The 18,912-nt window shown below is 41.2% G+C and overlaps 2 protein-coding genes across 4 annotated transcripts in view; one reads left to right on the plus strand and one right to left on the minus strand.

Annotated features, from left to right (window-relative positions):
* The first annotated feature begins 6,568 nt into the window (after positions 1-6,568).
* On the plus strand, positions 6,569-8,319 carry LOC108057624 (uncharacterized). The gene has a single exon (XM_017141956.3). It carries the CDS (start codon positions 6,756-6,758, stop codon positions 7,686-7,688), a length of 933 nt encoding a protein of 310 aa, XP_016997445.2. The 5' UTR covers positions 6,569-6,755; the 3' UTR covers positions 7,689-8,319.
* A 26-nt stretch (positions 8,320-8,345) lies between these two features.
* Positions 8,346-18,912, minus strand: part of dpr11 (defective proboscis extension response 11) — an 80,056-nt gene continuing 69,489 nt past the window's right edge. The window contains exons 5-9 of one of the 3 annotated variants that reach the window (XR_006412441.2): positions 18,413-18,573; positions 13,591-13,799; positions 11,510-11,615; positions 10,667-10,955; positions 8,354-10,600 (exon numbers count right to left, since the gene is read on the minus strand). Coding sequence is in view for 2 of the 3 variants with exons in the window: in XM_017142069.3 (XP_016997558.2) it covers positions 10,840-10,955; positions 11,510-11,615; positions 13,591-13,799; positions 18,413-18,573 (592 nt within the window). In the remaining variant the exon portion in view is untranslated. Of the gene's footprint in view, positions 10,956-11,509; positions 11,616-13,590; positions 13,800-18,412; positions 18,574-18,912 lie in introns of all 3 variants that reach the window. The other 2 variants (XM_070216511.1, XM_017142069.3) reach the window with 2 other exon arrangements.

Consider the following 18,912-nt stretch of genomic DNA (forward strand, 5'->3'; position numbering starts at 1 on the left):
TACTGTCACGTATGTTTTGCTTTTTAGAATATTACCACAGCAGAAGCCAAAGGACAAGAAAATGCATATCAACTCGAAACATAAATTTGGGTCAAAAAGTTTAATTTAAACAAGTGTTGTTGTCGTCTTCGGTCTGCTGTGTTGATACTCGTACTTTCTTTGTTGTTGCGGGCAGAGGAGCCAACAACATCACGTATACGCAGTGTAACACAAAGTACAAATAAATTAGTTGCACTCAAGGCGGATGGGATTGGCGAGGACGTAGAGATTGCTTGGGTTGGCTTTCTTTGGCTTGGCATGGGTTCTGCTGCGAAAAACTTGGCAAACGAATGCCAGAACGGAAATTTACTAATTTCAAAGTTTCGCACGCATTAACCTCGAAAATCTGTGTGCAACTTGAAGACACTTGCAATTGCAGAGACACCCCGAAATCGAGGGAGTCTCCATCTTTCGTTGCGTTGTGCTTGTGCAAATAATTTGGGTCACGAGCTGAGCAAGCAACAGGGATAAGGATTTGGATAAGCGAGGGGTGTTCAGAAGGGTGATTCGACTTTAAAGGTCACAACAGAAAGAAAATGAATTTAGAAAGTATAACCTCTTTTAAAGCTTCTATCCCAAAAAAAAGTTATGGAAATATATATTTTGTGGGACCATCTTATCGGGTTAGTTTTTAATTTTTTTAGATTTGTTAAATGATGAATGAATTTAATAACAAACGAATTCGGTAAATAAAAAATTTTTAATGGAAGTTACTTCTTTAACCACCAAATAAAGTTTTCCCTAAATTCGACTCACCCTAGCAAAGAGTGTACGCTGTACAGCAGCTGACAAGTTAACGCTGCGTATACGTAACCCCTGAACAGGGCCAGGCTAAAAACGGCTAAGGACAACAAAGACACGGGTGAGCGGCAGCCGAGTCGAGTTGAACTATTGTCAAGTTTTAACCTCGATATGCAGCGATGTAAGATTAGGCGTCGTCTAAGCCACACCCCTCCGAGAACCCCCTTTCCCACGCCACCCATACCCATGGAATGCAGCGCCTTGGGACAAAACAAAAATAAGTAGCAAAATGCCAGGCGAACTGAGCAGCAGCAGGAGCCGCGGCTCACTGTCATGCCAACGCACGGGAGTTGAGCATGGTCATGTGTGTTCTGGGCGGGGGCGGTTGGCTGTGACCCAGGGTCGTAGGAAGGGGGTGTGGCTACAAGGAGCGGCTCGAGTAATCATGCAGCGACGCCGACGACCCCTTGAGTGCATTACAACAATTGAAATTGCTGGGGCTGCGACTCAGACTGCGAACGGGCTGCTGCTAATGTGGGCTTATGTGGGATCAGATGGCGAAAAATATTTCAAGTAAAGTGGTGTTTAAATGGCCCTACAAAATATTAATTTTGTTCAGGATTCTAAGAAACTCTGAAATGGTCTTTAAATAGAAAAGGCTCTGATGAGTATTTCAATAAAAGTTCGTAGTACGTATTACATTTTCCACCATATTTTAAAATTTAAACTTTTTATTTTTAAAAAACTATGTCTTTGTTGTCTTAAGGATTTTGGATTTTTGTCTCATCAATTGCTTTAATTGAACGGTGTAAAGAATATGTTATAAGTAAAATTCTAAAAAAATTGGTTATAATCGAATGTGAAACCGAAATATGTTTTGTTAAATTTTTAACGCACATTATTACAGCATCAAAAGTTTTACCGATTATTGTTAAATTCGCCACGTCTGGTTTGTTTCGGTTTTCCTAGTTGCTTGCCCATTGTCGCCCGTCGACTACAAACCAGGTTGAGGCTGCTGATGGGTGGACTGGGGGGTTCGAGGTCGGAGGTTTGAGATGAGGACGACTCGACCCACTCGCTGGCCTTTTTGTGCGCATTCATCATTATTGTGGGCCCGCTGCTAAGTCGTGTCACCCGCCCAACGCCCATCCATTACATCGCCCTCGACAAGTGTGTCAGGTCCAAATGGCAGTCGGCGGTTGTTTCGCGGCGTACAAGTTCAAAATCAACTATTCTTGGCTGAGTTTTCAGGCCACACCAGGAACCTGCACATTTTCCCAGCCACGGAGCTTTAATCGAACTAGATTCCAAAAAGAATTTCAGTTAATTTCTCGAACAAGTTTCCGCTTAGCAAATGCAACAAATGGCTATAAATAAACTAAACCCATGACCCCATTAAAAAATCAGAACAAAACTCGAGTAAATAAACCGAACAACTTTAGCTGACCAACGAAAAAAGTTGGGAATAAACTACGAGCGAACTGCACTCAACTTGTAATGAAGTTTCAATATACAAATCAATAAGGACCAAACGGGCAGGCCAACCTCCTTGAGTCCAGGACCTGCAGTCTGCACACCGCCCTGAAAATACGAACAAAAAGCAAACAACTTGAGCGTCGAGAGGCAGAGCAACAATCTGTGAGATGCACAGATGAGGCCCACTGATGTTTGGGTCAGTTGCAAACTTTTTAGACTCCTCATTCCCGTAGACGGGAAATCAGGGGCGTGGAGAGGCAAGGGGGTCTGTCTATGGCTGGCATCGGCAGGAGAAGTTAATGATGTCACTTCCACTTTTACCCAGAGGCCGAAGACATCAACCCAACCGCCTTCGATGCGAGCTGCGGCAGACCGAAGTGGAACGTGTGAAAAATACGAAACTATTAAACCATCGCTGTGTTGGCCAGAGAGACACAGCCACAGAAACCGTTTAAGCCACAAGGATAAGGGGACCATGATTGGAGGGATCAACTGATTGGGTACACGAATCCAAATTAAATTTTCACAACATTCTATATCTATCTGTGTATCACTGCATTAATAGTCTTGAGCTAAAAGGGGTCTGGGGGTCTAGTAGTAAACCAAATAAATTATAATTACTACTTTCTTATGAATTTAAAAAATATTTTTTTAACCACTTTATAAATAAGTCTTATCATTCGATTTTTCATATTAAATCGTTCATAAGATATTAATTAGGGGCCAAGTATTAGGAATGACAAACAAATCTCTAAAACTATTGCCTAAGGGTGTGCAACGACCTATCTATTTGAAACCCTTTTTTCCGGTGCCCTCAATTTTATTCATATTTTTGGAAATATAGCTGGTAACTGCTCCACCCTTTTGATGTAATTATAACCTTACTTGAACATTTGGCTAATTCCGAGAGTTTAAATACGAAAACAATTACATCACTCAAACCGAAATGGGGAAGAGGGAATAGGGCTGAGAAGAAACACCAATAATCGCGCAACGCACTTAGCCAAATTTCAAGCAATTAAATCTTTAATTCGCGCTTAAAAGCTGTTTTACCCCAAAGACTCTACCCGGCTTCCATTTTCCCTATTTTCTGCAGGGGGTAGCTAACTAATTATAAAACGGATGCGCCGCATTTGCCACCCCGAAACTCCCCGTCGTCTCCTCTTTTTTGGGGAGCGCTTTGTTTAAGGCCGCAAGTCCCAACCAGAAAAGGGACAGATAAATGCGACGGTCTGCTCCTAAAATAACAGTATTTTGCATAATTGTTGACCCAGAAAGTCCGAAAAGAAAGCAGCAACAAAACAGGGGAACGATGCTGCAAAGAATGTAATTTCTTTTTCTTATTTTCCCCAGCATTTTCCCTCGGCGTCGCTGTGGGAACCGCCAGTGATTTGTAATTAGGAAACGGCCGCCAACTGTCGCCTTGGTTTTGGCCTGGCTCGGACGATGCCACGCCCCATTTGCACCGCAACGGAGGCGGTGGCAGTGGCAGCGGCAGCGGCAGCGGCTGGAGGCATTAGCGAACCTTAAATACCCAAGTGCCATCTGCTAAGGGGAAAGCGGCTACAAAAAAAGGTGACCGGGAAAAATTAAATGAATGAAAAGTGCTAGAAGAAAAGTGTAAAGCAATGACGGCGACGCCTGGTGCCCCCCTTAAACCCCCTTCCCACACTCCCTTTTGGCCATTTTCGCAGTTTGTGGCTTGGCGGAAGAAGAGGGGGAAAAGCGCAAAAGGGATGGTGGAAAGCTGTGGCGAAGATTCCACCCATTTGTGTGCGTAGTTGGCGAAAGTTTATTAAACATTTAAATTCACTCATTTCGCTTTGGGACTGCTCCTTTCTTTTTCGGCTGGGGAAATGACCAAAAATTGAAATTATTTCATGTCCGGTGTCACCATTTTGGCCTTCCGTTTTGGGTTCGAGTTTGAGTCGGGGTCCTCGTCCTCGGCTAGCGGCCTTTTGCTTAAAAATAAATCCATTGATGCAGAACTTTTGAAACTTCATTTTCAACGGAAATTTATAATTTTGGGCCAGCGGCCTTGGACGGTCCTTGTTTACTCATGTCCTGCATGCTTCCGTTTTCCACTTTTCCATTTCTCTGCCTTTTGGACCACCGGAAAAGACCTTTTCTTTCTGCATAATTTCGGGAAATATGTTTGCAGCAGTTGGTAATATTTCAGGGAAAGTTTGGGGCAATGATTTATGGTGGGGAATGCCTTATAAAACGGTGCAGGCGAAGGGTTTCTTATAGAACATCTTAATTCATGAGAATTGATTTAATTACAATACGCTCTTTGAGAAAAGTTCACTGCTTGTTTGCAGGAAAAGAATGTACGTAGTTGTTTGTGTTTGTTAATAACTGTTTGGATTGGATTGTTTATTTAATACGAATAATATAGTTGGCTTTTTTTCTAATTGGTTTGTCTTATTAATTAACATTTAAAAGTATTAAAAGTCTAATAATAATTTATTGTCTTACTAGCTTAAACGCGACTTATATGACTTAAAAGCATATTTATGAATCCCCAACTGAATTAACGAAACTAAAACGTTGGAATTCATTGAGTGCCTAAAGGTCTTAATACTCGGAAATGCATAAGTTCAAGTTCCCTTTTTCTTAGCCTAATCGATCTTAAGCCCGAGACCACCTGCAGGGGACTAAAAGCACCTTAACAAATTTTGGCAAATGACCAACATAGCTGCGGAGGTTGAAGAAAACTCTCGATGAGAATACATCCTTGTCGGATGTATATAAAATCGCTTTTAAGCATAATCCTTTGCCAGCACAAATCCCATTCAAACCGCTCGGCTTGGCTTTGATTCCGAAAGCCCCGAAAACTTTTGCGCCCTCAAATTGAAAGGAGTTTTTGTTGTGCCCGTGTGTGTGGGTGCTTGTGGCTCGGCTCTTTGGCATTAGCTACCCACCTTTGCTCCTTGAGCCACCTTTCAATGGCTCACCTTGCGAGGAGAGCACCCACAATGGGCACACACACCCACAACCACCCAGTCGCATTCAGGTGCTCACTTATTAGAGGAAAAGCAGGTGAAAACCATCCTTGAGGCGGTGACGTTGCACTCGGAAGTCAGTCTGAATTTGCAGCCCAGAAAATGGCAATAATGAAATCAAAATGTGAATGCCCTTTGCATTTCCTACTCGTAGTTTGACCCTGTTCTGAGCCTGGGCCAAAGCAAGAGAAAAGCTTCAGCTTTGGCTGAAACTAAATCTGAGCCTGGTCAGCCCCCAGGCATTTCCTTCGCCCGCCACGCCCCCTTGAATAAGCACTCATTAGTTCCCTTTCCGAGAATTGTGCGGCTTCGCTGCTTTGGCTGCTGCATAAAATTTGCATTTGAATGCTGCGTTCGAAAAGTTGAGACAAATCCATGGCGGGCATTCCCGTTAAGCTGCGGTTGCCGTTGTGAGGATTCGTTTTGGGTAGCAGGTCAAAGCTATTTTAGAGAGGCTTATTCAATTTATTAGATTTAAATTTATGTGCAGTGCGTCCTCAAAACAGTAAACTAATGAAACCCAGGGCTTTTTATTAAGTACATATATTAATGTGTACAGATATTTTAAAACATCATTGAATAAACCAAATTTTTTGATAAAGAATAAGAATCAAAATACTGTTTTTGAATTATAATTCAATAATTATATAATTATATATGCAATATTTGTCAGTGGGAAGAAAAAAATTCCAAAACATTTAAGAAAAACATGTTAAATGGTAGAGAAGCTTAATTTTCGAAAGAAAATGGTGTCAGGCGTAGACAACAAAAAAAAGGATTTTTTTTTGAATTCATTAGTAAATCTATTATATTAACTGCCATGATATAAATTCATAACTTTTCTGTTTCATACTTTCTAACATTGATGCTTCGCATTTCTATCAGAACCATCATCGCTTGTATTTTATTTCCATTTAATTAAGGTTCCTCCCATCCAAGTCTGGGACCATTTCTTTTATTTCGATTTTCTCGATGCTCCCCGCTTTGATTTAGATGCCAGATACAATGCGGCTGTAACAATTGTTGGACATCGGCTGTCCTAATGGAAATTCGCAAATCAATCCTTTCAATCACGTTCGTCCTTGATGCTTAGCCTGGAATTAGACAACAAGTTGGCCTTGACCCGATGGCTATTGTTAAACTCTTTGGGCTGGCTGGATTAATTTGTACTCCTGCACCCACTTTTATCCATTAAATATTGCCGAATTTAACTTTTAAGCAAAAAACATTTGTTAACAATATGTTTTGAATATCCAAAGATAATTTCATTTTGAAAGTAATCAGGGGTGCCTCAGAAATCGATACCATTATATCGATATCGCACTTCTTATTAGAAAGGTCTACCCTAATTGCTCATGAATAATCGCCATTCACACGAAATCAAGTGATTCTATCGATAGGTGCAGCTACATAATTGCATTCGCCATCCCTGGTAACTCCGCGTTTTGAATAAGAACATTACATTTTTGGACAATAAGTGGATTTCGACAAACGATGGCCAACCAACTTGTTAACGGCAACGATTTCGTACACATTACGGCTGACCAAGATGATTTCATCGACGTTTTGGACTTCAAGGAGGAGCCACTAATGATCTCCGAGGAGGACATGAGCAGCCACGCCTCTGAGATTGAGGGGGACATGCCTCCGGGTGAAGAATTGCAAGGAATTGAAGGTGGTCTCGCGGTTCTGGTGGCAGCCATTGAGACTTTCAAAACACAAGATGGATATATTTCCGGTGATCATTTTACCCCAGAGCCCGTAGAACCAGCAGGTGAAATTGCGGAAGAGATAGAAACCGGATTTTTCGAACGACATGGCGATCATTTGCAGCAAAACGATAACACCTACAACGTGATCTCCTCTGAGTGTTTTTCCCATCCCTCTGAAGAAGTATCCCAGATGACGCAACTGATCCGTTTTCAAAACGAGACTATCGTTTACCAGTCGTACTCGCCACCCTCGATCCCCAATTCACATGTCTGCCATTGCCGCCACAATCACAGCCGCATCCTGGAGGACGACTGCGAAATCGATATGATGGAGGTGGCCTGCATCCTGCTCAATTCGGCGGCTGCTCAAATGAGTCCCCCTGTTCAGGTGGACGAAGATACGGTGCGAACCATTGCCGACGGCCTGACCTCGGCCACGGACTTCACGGCGGGGGAGGGGATTCCGCTGATCGGACGCCAGGGGGTGGGTCGCCTGGTCGCCGCCATTATCCTGGAGAGGGAGTCGGGCATCCTTCTGGCCTACGCCGTGGCCCAATTGGTGCCTCAGGCTCTGATCGACGGCATCACAGGGGACGTGACAGGCATGATGCTCCATCAGGTAACTCGCGGATTCGGAGTCAACGACAACTACCGTCGCATCATCACCGATAACTCCGGACCCGTCCTCTTGTTGGTCAACCAAATTCCAAACTAAAAATTTCAAGCGATTTTAATACCTGGTTATTTTAAGAAATTCAAATTGCTTTAGAAAAGTTTAGCCCACTGCCGAAAGTCTAGTTAATTAAGAAGTTTTAAGAAACAGGTCCTAAAGAACAATTTTGGAAATTGATAAAAATACAATTTTTCAGCTTTATGCATAAATGTATGCCAAAAGTTTACAAGTTACCTTTTCACCATAGAAATTTATATTTTAATCTTTGAATATTTTAAACAGTAGAAATTAAATTATTTTATATAAATATGTAGACGACTAAAGTCGAAGTTACAATAATTACTGGATTTTAATATGTAACATTTTTAAGTGTTTTAAGTTATTGAAAAATCCTGCTTAAGTCATTGAATTTTAATATGTTATTGGCTTTCAAAATTAAAAGGCGAAATATTTGTCACTGCAATTAAGTAGAGAGATTATTGTTTTCATTGGTTGTCTACGGTTTTTCCAAATTAAAAGTCTCAGAATATTTACCTAATTTACCTTCTCTTCGATCCAAAACAAAAGAACACAAATAAATATTCTGAGATTATACTTACCATAAAACCAACAAATTGTTTTCCTAACAGAACCAATTACCCAAATGTTGAGTCGTTGAAAAGACCTCATTAAGTTATTTAATTTTATTATTTTATTGTATGTAATGCAATAAATTTGTCAGTTAAAGTTTCACATAGTTCTTAGTTTCGTTTACATATGTATGTGTAAGTATTTCCTTTCGTTATTAGTCGGTACTTAACAATAAACTTTGCTATATCATGAGTACACGTGAGTTCGAGTGTCTGTCTTTAAAAAGTAATGTCCACACCTCGTTTCGATTTCGGGACGTTTGCGTGTAATGCGATTTATTTACAATTATTCGGGATGTTGATAATTACACGTAAGGCGTCTATACGTTAATCGAGCTGATGAAAAACACTTAAGAGCTTAGAAATGTATTTTGATTTCGATTTGTATAGTACTTGCTATGGTCATATACGCCGCTTAAATCTAACAAAGTTTCATTGTTTAACATTCAGTTTTATGGGGTGTCCAATGGGCTGTTGGTGGCTTTTTGGCGGGGAAATAAAAGGCTGGAAGTTAAGTGGCGGGAGATGGGGAAGGGTGGCAGTGGGTGGATGGCTCAAAGGCGGTTAGCCGCAGACCGCGAGCATTTGATGCATGCAAGCCGGAATGTGTTAATTGTCCACACCCGTGAAAAGAATCCCTGTTAAATTAACCCTCTCCTGCCCTCCCCCGCTGTAATATTGACCACAGAAATTTATTTCCGTGGCTTTTTTTCTCGCCCATCTGCGGAGCGTGTTTGCGTTTGCATTTGCTCACAGCTGCTTGCGGTTACCTTGGCCCAGGATCAATTTGTTAAACGCTCAAAGGCGAGCGCATCAAGTATACGCAGGGTGTGACAAACGGCGCCTTGGGAGAATCGCACACATAATTAATGCCGCTTTGAGGGCATTGTTTGAGTGGGAGAATGTGTGTGTGGCCTGCACCTAATTGCAATTAAGTTGACGCTGCAGCCTCAATTTCCACGTTTCCACGCTGGAACAGAGGGAGCAGAGACAACTTTAATTAATTTCAGACGATTTTTATGGGATTTGCCGTGGATCGGGGAGTGTGTGTAATTAAAAAGGACGTTAAGTGGATAAATAAATACGAGCCGGGCCTGCGGGTTCGCGATGCACACGATGTTTACATTCTGTCCGTTTGATTTCGTTTTATTTATTTCTTTGGCCGCCTTCCGCCTTTGTCTCCTGCCCGCCTGCTATTTGTTTATTTATTTTATATATTTATTTGTATCGTTTAAATGCAATTCATTAGTGTTTGGAATACGTCTCTGGTTGGATTCTGCCATTTATATTATTTGTATATTCAATTAATTTACATTTTTGTTGAACGAGTTCGCAATAGAGTTATATACAGTTCGCGATTCAGTCCGCTCAATTCAATAAATTTACTTTCGTTATCAATTAAATTGTTTTTGTTTGCTTTTCTCTTGTTTTCTGCTGGATGTCCATTCCGATCAATGCATGTATTTGCTATAATTTTTTTGTTCCTTACGCAATTATTTACTTTATGAATTTTGGTTTTTCCCGCATGTTTCGAGCTTGTTCGTGAGATAAGAGCACATAAAATAGAGTTCCATAAATTGGCTATGCAAATGTTTGCGATGTCGCACACATATCGAAAAGTTCATATTTGCGGGTGTTCTATTTGCCAAAGATTATGTTAACTAAACTCCTTGGAAATCATGCAGAACTTCTCCGATCCTTGGGACGGCCTATTCGAGGGTATACAATTTTTGGTTGAATTTATCGGCAAAGGAAGTTGGATTTCCCGGAGTCCGGTATTTGCTAAAAATAATAAATGTTCAAAGTTGTCAGGGATCCGTGCGTGAGAGAGAGGGGCGAAACTGTGCGAAGAGTGCGGGAGATATGGCTAATTGAAAGGTTCAGCATGTCGCCACATAGGAAAGAGACTGCCAATGTTGTTCCAGACTCAAATTGCCATGCAAATGCATTCGAGTTGAATTTTTCCAAAAACGCATTCGTTTGATGGCAGGAATTTCCCAGACCCTGTCCGTTCCCTTTCCTCCTTCCCGGTTCGCTCATGCGGTCCGAATGGATTCAGGATATCGATGCAATTTCACATTGGACTGCATAAATATTTACGGTTATGCATTTATGCAAACTTACTCGGTATTTTCCACAAAACAGAGGTCCCCGCATCCGAACCGAAAAACCCAAACAAAAACTAGATAACAAAGTCAGTTAGGAGTCTGCCTAAGACTAGGGGCTTACTAACTAGTTCGCTTAGAGCCGGTAGAACTTACGATTAGCTGGGGCTCGGGGTTCTCGAAACTGCCTGCGGTAATCCGGGGATTACGGAATCATCCTCTATATGTATTGGTTATTAGTTAGTGGATAAAATCAACTAGCTTACAACATGCACTCAATTATTACGTTTAATCTCTCTTTTCCTTTCTTCTCTTCTCGCATTTGCTATTTGGGTCTATCAAGTTAATTTGGTTTTATACTTTTACGTTGGCAGAGTGTTGGGATCCCCGTCTTCTCGCTCTCTAGTAGCTGCTGTCAGTGTCTCCTGCCCTTCAGTTTGGCTTGGTGGCAGCGACATGTCATGTGCGGTGGCCCACTCCGATGATGATGACGCTGAGTAGGAGAGCCAGGATGCTGAGGGCGTAGGCCCGGGTGGTGGCTGCCGACGAGGTGACCGCCGAGGCCGACGATTCGCCTACGAAAATTCAGAGGAAAAAATCAAACATTGTGGCAATTTGTCTCCCCTGCACAGAAAGAAATTATATTCTATAAATTATTGATATATTATATTATACAATTTTATTGCTGCATTATATTAAACATTTATAGTAAAATTTGTTTATATAGTGTTGGGATGTATTACCAAATATATTTAAAATTCTGCCAAGTAAATTCTGTATAAAATCCCTTATAATATAAGGCTTATAGAGAAGTTTTTAGCAAACTCGGCTTATATATAAAATCTGTAAATAAACTGTGCCCAAATTAAAAACTAATAATGGTGCATAAGCCAAATTAATTTCTTACCTAATTTTAATTTATACGAAAGTACCCAATTAAAATTTATTGTTTTGATATAATTAATAGGTAATAACGCATTTAATTATTACCTGATTTAAATAAAATATCAAAGTAATGTAAACTATTTTTTGGCCAATTTAATATGAGAGTGTAATACGACTTTAAGACTTAAATTACTGTAATATTGGTTTATATTTTTTGCGTGGAAATTCCCGCTCTGCAACTCACCATTTATTATGTTCAGCGTTACGGTCGCACTGGGGCTATTCGACGGGCTACATGTGTAATTGCCAGTATCGCGCTTCTTGGCCGACTCGATGATTAATGAGCCAATCTGCAGAAGAAGAAAAACACAGGCCGCTACAGTTACAGTATCAAGTGCCCAAGGAAAAGTTCGGAAAGAAAAAGATAAACACAGGCAGTTTTCATTCGGACATGGACACACGTACTCCAAATATTGGGCATGTGCCGGAACTGACTTTTTGCGCCGTTCCAGGGGAACAAAGTTATGGAGGCAATTAGGCGAAATGCGACAAAACTGAAACTTTTGCGAAACAATATTATAATATTTCTTGCTTGCCAGCAGCAGCCGAGAATCCATTGGAAATTGAGAGTAATTAAATTAAAATCAACAAGGGAGTCTTTGGGTCGTGGAAAAGTGGAAGAATATCAGAATTACAGAAGAAAAAAATGATTTTAAAAATTTAAATAAAAGATTTTAGAAATATTGAATTAACCTAGGAAAATGTAATAATATTATAACAAGAAGTTAAACAAATTATAGCCATTAATTTATTGTCTTAATGCAGTACAAAGATTTCTTATAGGTTTACAAATTTGGGAAATTTATTACGATTACACTCATAGAAATTTTTACCCTAAATCGCCCTAAAAAACTGACTTTTCGCCCGTGGATTTAGAAAATCGCCCATAAATCGTATCCGCTGGCGATTCGCCCGTGTATTTAGAAAAATTTTCTAAAAAATCCCGATGGAAATTTGGTTTAATTTAGGGTGAATTTTCTTGAAATAAGAAATATTTTCCTGTTTTTAGGGTGATTTGCCCTAATTTTAAGGTGTATTTTTCTAAAATTAAGGGCGAATTTTCTGATTTTATAGGCAAATGCCCTAAAAAATTAGACAAATTAAAAAAAATCGTGTTTGAGCATGCTTAACTGAATTTGGGAAGCATGTTTTTTTTTTAATCGTCTATATTCTGGGACTGCTGCTTTAATTAAACAACACCGGCGGAGGACACCGTTTCATATTATTGTATTGGTGTGTAGCTTATATGGAAGCTGCGTTAAGAGGGGGGCCCGATCTATTCAACACAGCCGTTAGAACTGAAAAATCATGTTTGTAAACGAATTAGGGAAATAAATATGAGGAGAAAAAACAACTTACTTTTTTTGGTCGTTGCGAGAATCGAACCCACGACCTCTCGGTTTAGAGTCTAGCGTCCTACCGCTGCACCACAGACCCATCGCGCAAGACAACGAACAAACTCTGCAGACATCTTATTTTCTTGAGGTCTTCGTTATATTTTGACTAAAGGCAACTAAACCGTATATTTTTTCCTGACGATTGTGACAATTAGTCCCGTTTTCTTGCCAGCAAACACAAAGATGCTTTTAACTCAGAACTCCCATACGTTTTTAAGGTTTAAAGACTACTTTAATTTAAAATTCGGACGAAAAAATGTCCTTAGTATTATAACGTTTACAAAAAAAAAAAATAAATAAAAATCAAGTTGAATCACACAGGGTTCGAACCCACAACCCCACGACCTTAGTCCTCATATAGCAAAGTTGAAAGCGCAAGTAATTAGACCGCTGGGCTACCGAATTTCACACTTTTGGAGTGATTTTTAAGGCGAATCGCCCTTGTATTTAGACAAATTTTAGAAAAAAAATTAGGGCAATTCGCCGTTGGATTTAGAAAAGGTCAAATCGAAGCAAATCGAAAAAATCGCCCTAATTATTAGAAAAATAGAAAAATTAACCCTAAAAATATTTTTTTATGGTCACCTGCCTTGAATTTATGGCAAAATTGTCGTGAAAATAGAAAATTTTTCTCAGTTCAAGGGCGAAAATTTGTTTAGGGCAATTTTCTAAAATGTAGAAAATTATTTTTATGAGTGTAGGCACAATAATCAGCTAACGTATTTAAATATTAATTAAATGTAAATTATAAATAAATGATACAAATTGTAATGAATTAGATAATTTCCTAAATTACAAAAAATTCTAAATATTTACAAAAGTATTAAGTGCATAATTAATTAATGAGCATTTTCCGCTGTGCACTTACCGTGCTCTGGCCTTCTCCGGAGGCCTCCGGCAGGTTGGGATCCAGTTGCGTGCGGTGGCGGCGGGAGTCGGCCGCCAGTTGCTCGGCGCCGTGGTACCACATGATGAACGTGGGTGGCTCCAAGGCGCCGCGCACGATGCAGCGGAGCACCACGTTGCTGCCCGCCTTCACGTAGCGGTCCGGTTCTCCCAGGATCTCCGTGCGGGGAACTGCGGAGGAGAGAGGGAGCGCACATAAGTGGAAGTGGCAAATTCGGCGCTCCAAAATTGTGTCATTTCGCTAATCTATTGAATTAACAGCTGCGAGTCACGTCGCACACGTAAATCTGGCTGTGGCAGAGCGGCACTCCGCCTCCGAAGGAAAAGAAAATCCACTTTTCAATTTTTCACTTACTGATTCCGGCATGAACTACCCCCCAGATGTTCCGCCGACCCGGGGCCCGGGTGATTTTTTGGCCAACAGACACGCACATGCATAACAAACTAAGAGTTGTGTCAAACAAAAATGGAAGAAAAGCAGCAAAAAAGTGGCGAATAAAGAGCACACACAAACGAACAAGTTGGAAATGTTGGCGCATACATTTTCACACGACCTTCCCCCCGGAAAAGTGGGAAAACTGGGCGTCTTCATTTGCTAGGGCAACGTGGAGCGACGTGAGCTTTGAAATTTGACAAAATCACGTATACGGCGAGTTTTCACTGCTGTTACACAAAAATGTGCAAAATGAGTGCGCCGAGAATTTACACAAAATGCCCGACTATGCCCCAGAGTATCTGTGTGGGCCTCCAGTAGTGTAGTAGTGCAGTAGTTCTGTAGCAGTGGAACACGCGCCACGTTTTGGTTTGACACCAAACTGTGTCAGCTTGTCAAAATCGTCATGTTGTTGCATGTTAGTTTTCCAGCTGCTTGACTGGAGATTCGCGACACAGCAGCAAAAAATATGCAAAAAAAGAAATGGCAAAAATATACATAGTATAGCACCTGAAGCAGCAGCAGCAGCAAGTGCAATGTTATTAGCCACCGTTCTACTTTATCACCCACGCAACTTGGCTCTGGGGATATCACCGCCCGGTGAGAGAATAATTTTCCAGCCGGCAAATTGTGACACGCATATGGCTCTAATTAAGTCTACGAGGAGTGGGATTGGTGTAATTAAAAGTAGCAGTTTAAAAGGCATTTAGACAACTAAGTTGATATCTGTTCTCCTGACATGAAAATATTAATACCTCAGTACCATAGAAAACTTGATATGATACGATGATCTATTTTACGTTATGTGGTATCAATTTTGACTTCATATGCTCGGAATGTAAACAAAAGGCCAGTTCAAACTTTCTTCCTCGCACTCACGCAATTTAAGTCGCCACATTGCTTATTCCTCTCTTTTCCGAAGTCAGAAAATCTCCGAGAGAGAGATTTCGGTAAAAACGATATGCGAGGGCGATATGCTGCAATACCATTTGCATATCGATTTGACTGACAACTATTTATATTTTATTGTATAAAACAATATCTTTGAAAATCAATTAGTAAATTCTATTTTAATTTTGCTCCCTGATCAACCGCAGCCTTTAGCTATAATTTACCTTCGCCATGCGAAAACCAAACCCCAATTCAGTAATAAACTGGTTATAGCTATCGCAAGGACACATTTTCAAATTAATTTCATTAACAACATCGATTCCCGAACTATTATGCTTGGTCCTTAGAAATGATTCTGAAAAGAAAGCAGCTGAATGAAAACCGCAGAAACAGAAACCCGAAAACTTTGTGAACAAACTAAAGTTGACCACACTTTCAGCTAATTCTCGGAGCACAAAGGGAACAGCAGCCTGTGGGGGAAGGGGATTGGTTAAGGGTGTCAAGCGAATTGCAGCAACTTAAATTAATTGAGTTTATGGCGAAATGCTTTTAGGGAAATTAGTTGAGGGGAGGTGCGCAGACTTCACAGGGAATATTGTCACTTTTGATGGTGAGATGGTGAGATAAAATGCGATGCCCAGAAAAAAATAATAAAGCCAAAAGAAAACCCCAAAATTGGCTTTGGCCATACAAGATTAGCAGCAAATTAAATAAGCAGACCGAGCCATCCGAGAATGAATACGAAATGCGAAATACGAAAGCAGGCAGGGAATGAAAAGCTCAAGCCCAGGAGATGAGATGAGCTGAACAGAAAGCGAATCTCATAAAACCAAATCTAGTTTGTCGTTCAATGATGCAGAAAAAAATATATTCATTCATTCGGCATTCATGTGTGCGTGGCCACCGTGGGTGTGAATGCCTTCTTTCGGCGCGAAAAGCGAAATGCGAAAAGCTCTCCCATTCGGATAATAAATATAAATCAGCCGAGTTACCCGGGAAAAGTTTAAAAGATTATTACATAAGTTTGCAGCTAAGCAGACTTGATGTTTTTCGGGGCATTAACAACGATTTGGCTCCATTGTGCTGCCCATTTCGGTGACCTAGAAACTTGAGTAAATGAACCAAAACCAAAGGAACTGACATTTTAACCAGCAACAAAGCAAACAAGCATCTCTTCCCCCGCCTCTCCGCCCCTGTTAACATAACAAATTGACCGAAAACTACGAGCCTATTACCCCGACTTTGGCTCTGCATCCGAATATGGCCCAGAAATCAAGCGGCAGGCTGGCAAAGGGCAAAGCCTCAACATAAAATCCATTGCCAAAGACTCGGAATCGAATTCATTCATTCGCCAACGGGTGGCGCTGGGTCAAGGCGGGTGATTTGGGGGTGATTTCGGGGTGATTTGGGGCTGGGCAAAGCGGGTGGTGCAAAAATCGACAGCATGCAAAGGGAGTTCTAGCCGTTTGCACAGACAAAACGATGCAATAAATACAAATTACATGGCAAAGGCACAAAATCAGCCAAGCAGCGCGACACCAAAGGGGGGTGGGAAAACTGTTGGGAAAAACTGGCAGGAAAAACTGCAAAGGGGTGGTCAGAGGCGGGGGCGGATAGGTGCTGCCGATAATGGTTATGGCCAGCTGAATGGGGAGAAAAGGAGCAAGGGAACCGGAAGGACTACGCACACCCAAATTCAACTTCAAACAAACAAAGGCCGATTGGACCACGACCACGACGGGGACATGGAAATGGAAATGGCAATGGATGAAGGCCAAACGACTGCAAATAATGGTTATGCAGAGAGAGACGGCGAATCGGGGCGAGAAAGAGACGGATCGCCGAATCCCTGCCGGGCATGAATAGAAATCCTTTATGCTTAAACTTGTCGTTAGATTAACGCAAATGTGGCCGCGCATACGAAATTCAGCACGGCGAATATTTTTGGCTCCAGATGGATACCTGTTGGCTGCCACGCCCCTTGCCCATTCCTGGCTCCTTAAAGAAAACACTCAAAAAATTATGTATTGAATTAAAATTAAAAAAAAAAGGTAATTGCCTCCCAAAATTGGTTCAAAAGGGAAACATTTATTTCATGTTACAAAAACCTTGAAACTGTTAAAATTACCTTAACAATTACACAAAATTTTCTTAGGGAAAAACTGGTTATTTGAAGTGCTTTTAAAATTGCACATTCATTTTAATTTCAAGTTGAATCTAACGAGCTAATGGTGATTTTTATTCCCAGTGCACACGCACACATGAGGTTTTGGCACACATGCGCAAGTGTTTAGCATACAAATTAGCTGAGCCGGAAATGCGAAAATCACTTTTTGGCAACACCATTATCCAGTCTATTGCCCTTGCCCTTATACCCCGCTCCTTACCCAGCCGGGCATGATGTGTCCCTTTTTGCCGGCAGCTCCTTGGGCTGGATCTCCATAAAACCAAAGTGTTAGTTGGATAAAAGAAAATTCAATTTGTTGGCTTCAAATGCAAATTGACTTTTTACTTTCACTGCCTTGCGCTCTCCTTTTCGTTGCTATCTCAGCCGGCTAAATTGACCTTAAATTGTCAAAGAATTTGAAATGATGGTGTAATTCCCGGCCAGAGCCGTTCGCCCGGCCCGAGGGCAGTGTTTTTTGCCGAGCGGGACTCGGTGATTCGGTAAAACAAACCTCAACCGCAAAACGGACTGATATGCTGGTGAAGTTGCAACAGCAATCGTTTCAAATGAATGCATCCGTGTCATAGATAAAATCCGAAATCCAATACCCGTGGCCAAAAAATATTCGCACTGATTTCTGTGTCGTAGCCCCAAGCAATGCGGTTGTTATTGTGCCGGCCAGATAAATAATGTGAGCCAGAGCCAGGGAAATTTTATATCAATTACAGGGCCCAGAACACCCAGAACACTCCGATGCCCTCGACTGACATTTACATTGTTCATTTGGCCTGCTGCTGCTGTTTCTTCCGGTATGCAAACATGAAATTTAATTAACTTTTTACTCGGCGCTCTGTCTGTCGGTGTGTGTCTGTGAAACCAAAACGAAACCAGAACCCGGGACGTAAAAGTTTTCTCGTTAAAAAACTTGACGGACCAAAGAAATTTTCCGTCTGTTGGTGCGAGTGTGTGCTCTCCCATTTTATTTTTTTTTTTAGTTTTAAGCAATTCAATGGGCAATGGTCAGCAGCCGCAATTTGAATGCAATTTAGTGAGTAATTTGAAATGCAGTAGCCGCATGAAACATGCAAAGATCTCGGCTCATGTGTGGCCCTGCCCTTTGTGAGAGGGCTGCAAAGTTTTCGCATTTGCTGCCACTTGACCTTTGCCCCCCGCCGCCCTGCCGCCCGGAAATTACACGCTCCAACTCATTTAGAGCCCAGTGTCTGAGTGCGAACTCATATTCATAAGCCCCAGCGCTTCGTGTTCACGGCCTTGGTCTTGGCCCTGACTTACCCACAACTTGCAGCTGGACACGCGCGCTGACTTTGGGCTCCGTGGAGACCTGGCACTCGTAGGACCCGGCATCCCGGGCCTGCACATACTTGATCTGCAGGGTCCAGTACTTGTCCGGCTGCTTGATGGCCAGGAATCGCTGGTCGGCTATGAAGACGGCCCTGAAAGTGGGATACAAAATTGGCATTAGTTACAAATTATAACTTTTAATTTAATCTAAACACTGCGAGGAGCGACAAGAAACTTATCCATTTTGTTAACTTAAAATGGTTGCTCTATGGTTGAATGATGAGAGACATAGTGAGCATTTTTATGCTACGGAAGATTGAATGCATCCAAGGAAGCATTACTAAACAGTAAATACGTCTTAGTACCGAAAAATATTGATATTATAAAATTACCACCCGTCCTTGATCCTCTTTTTAAGGACTTAGTGCTAATGTTTTTGTCTCTTTGCTGTTTTTTTCTGGTTAAATACAAATTACAAGATTCCATTTTAA

Source organism: Drosophila takahashii, chromosome 3R (assembly GCF_030179915.1).
Source record: "Drosophila takahashii strain IR98-3 E-12201 chromosome 3R, DtakHiC1v2, whole genome shotgun sequence".
Classification (NCBI taxonomy): Eukaryota; Metazoa; Arthropoda; class Insecta; order Diptera; family Drosophilidae; genus Drosophila; species Drosophila takahashii.

Coding starts and splice junctions, on each gene's coding strand:
- LOC108057624 (XM_017141956.3), top strand. CDS start 6,756: ATGGCCAACCAACTTGTTAACGGCAACGATTTCGTACACATTACGGCT.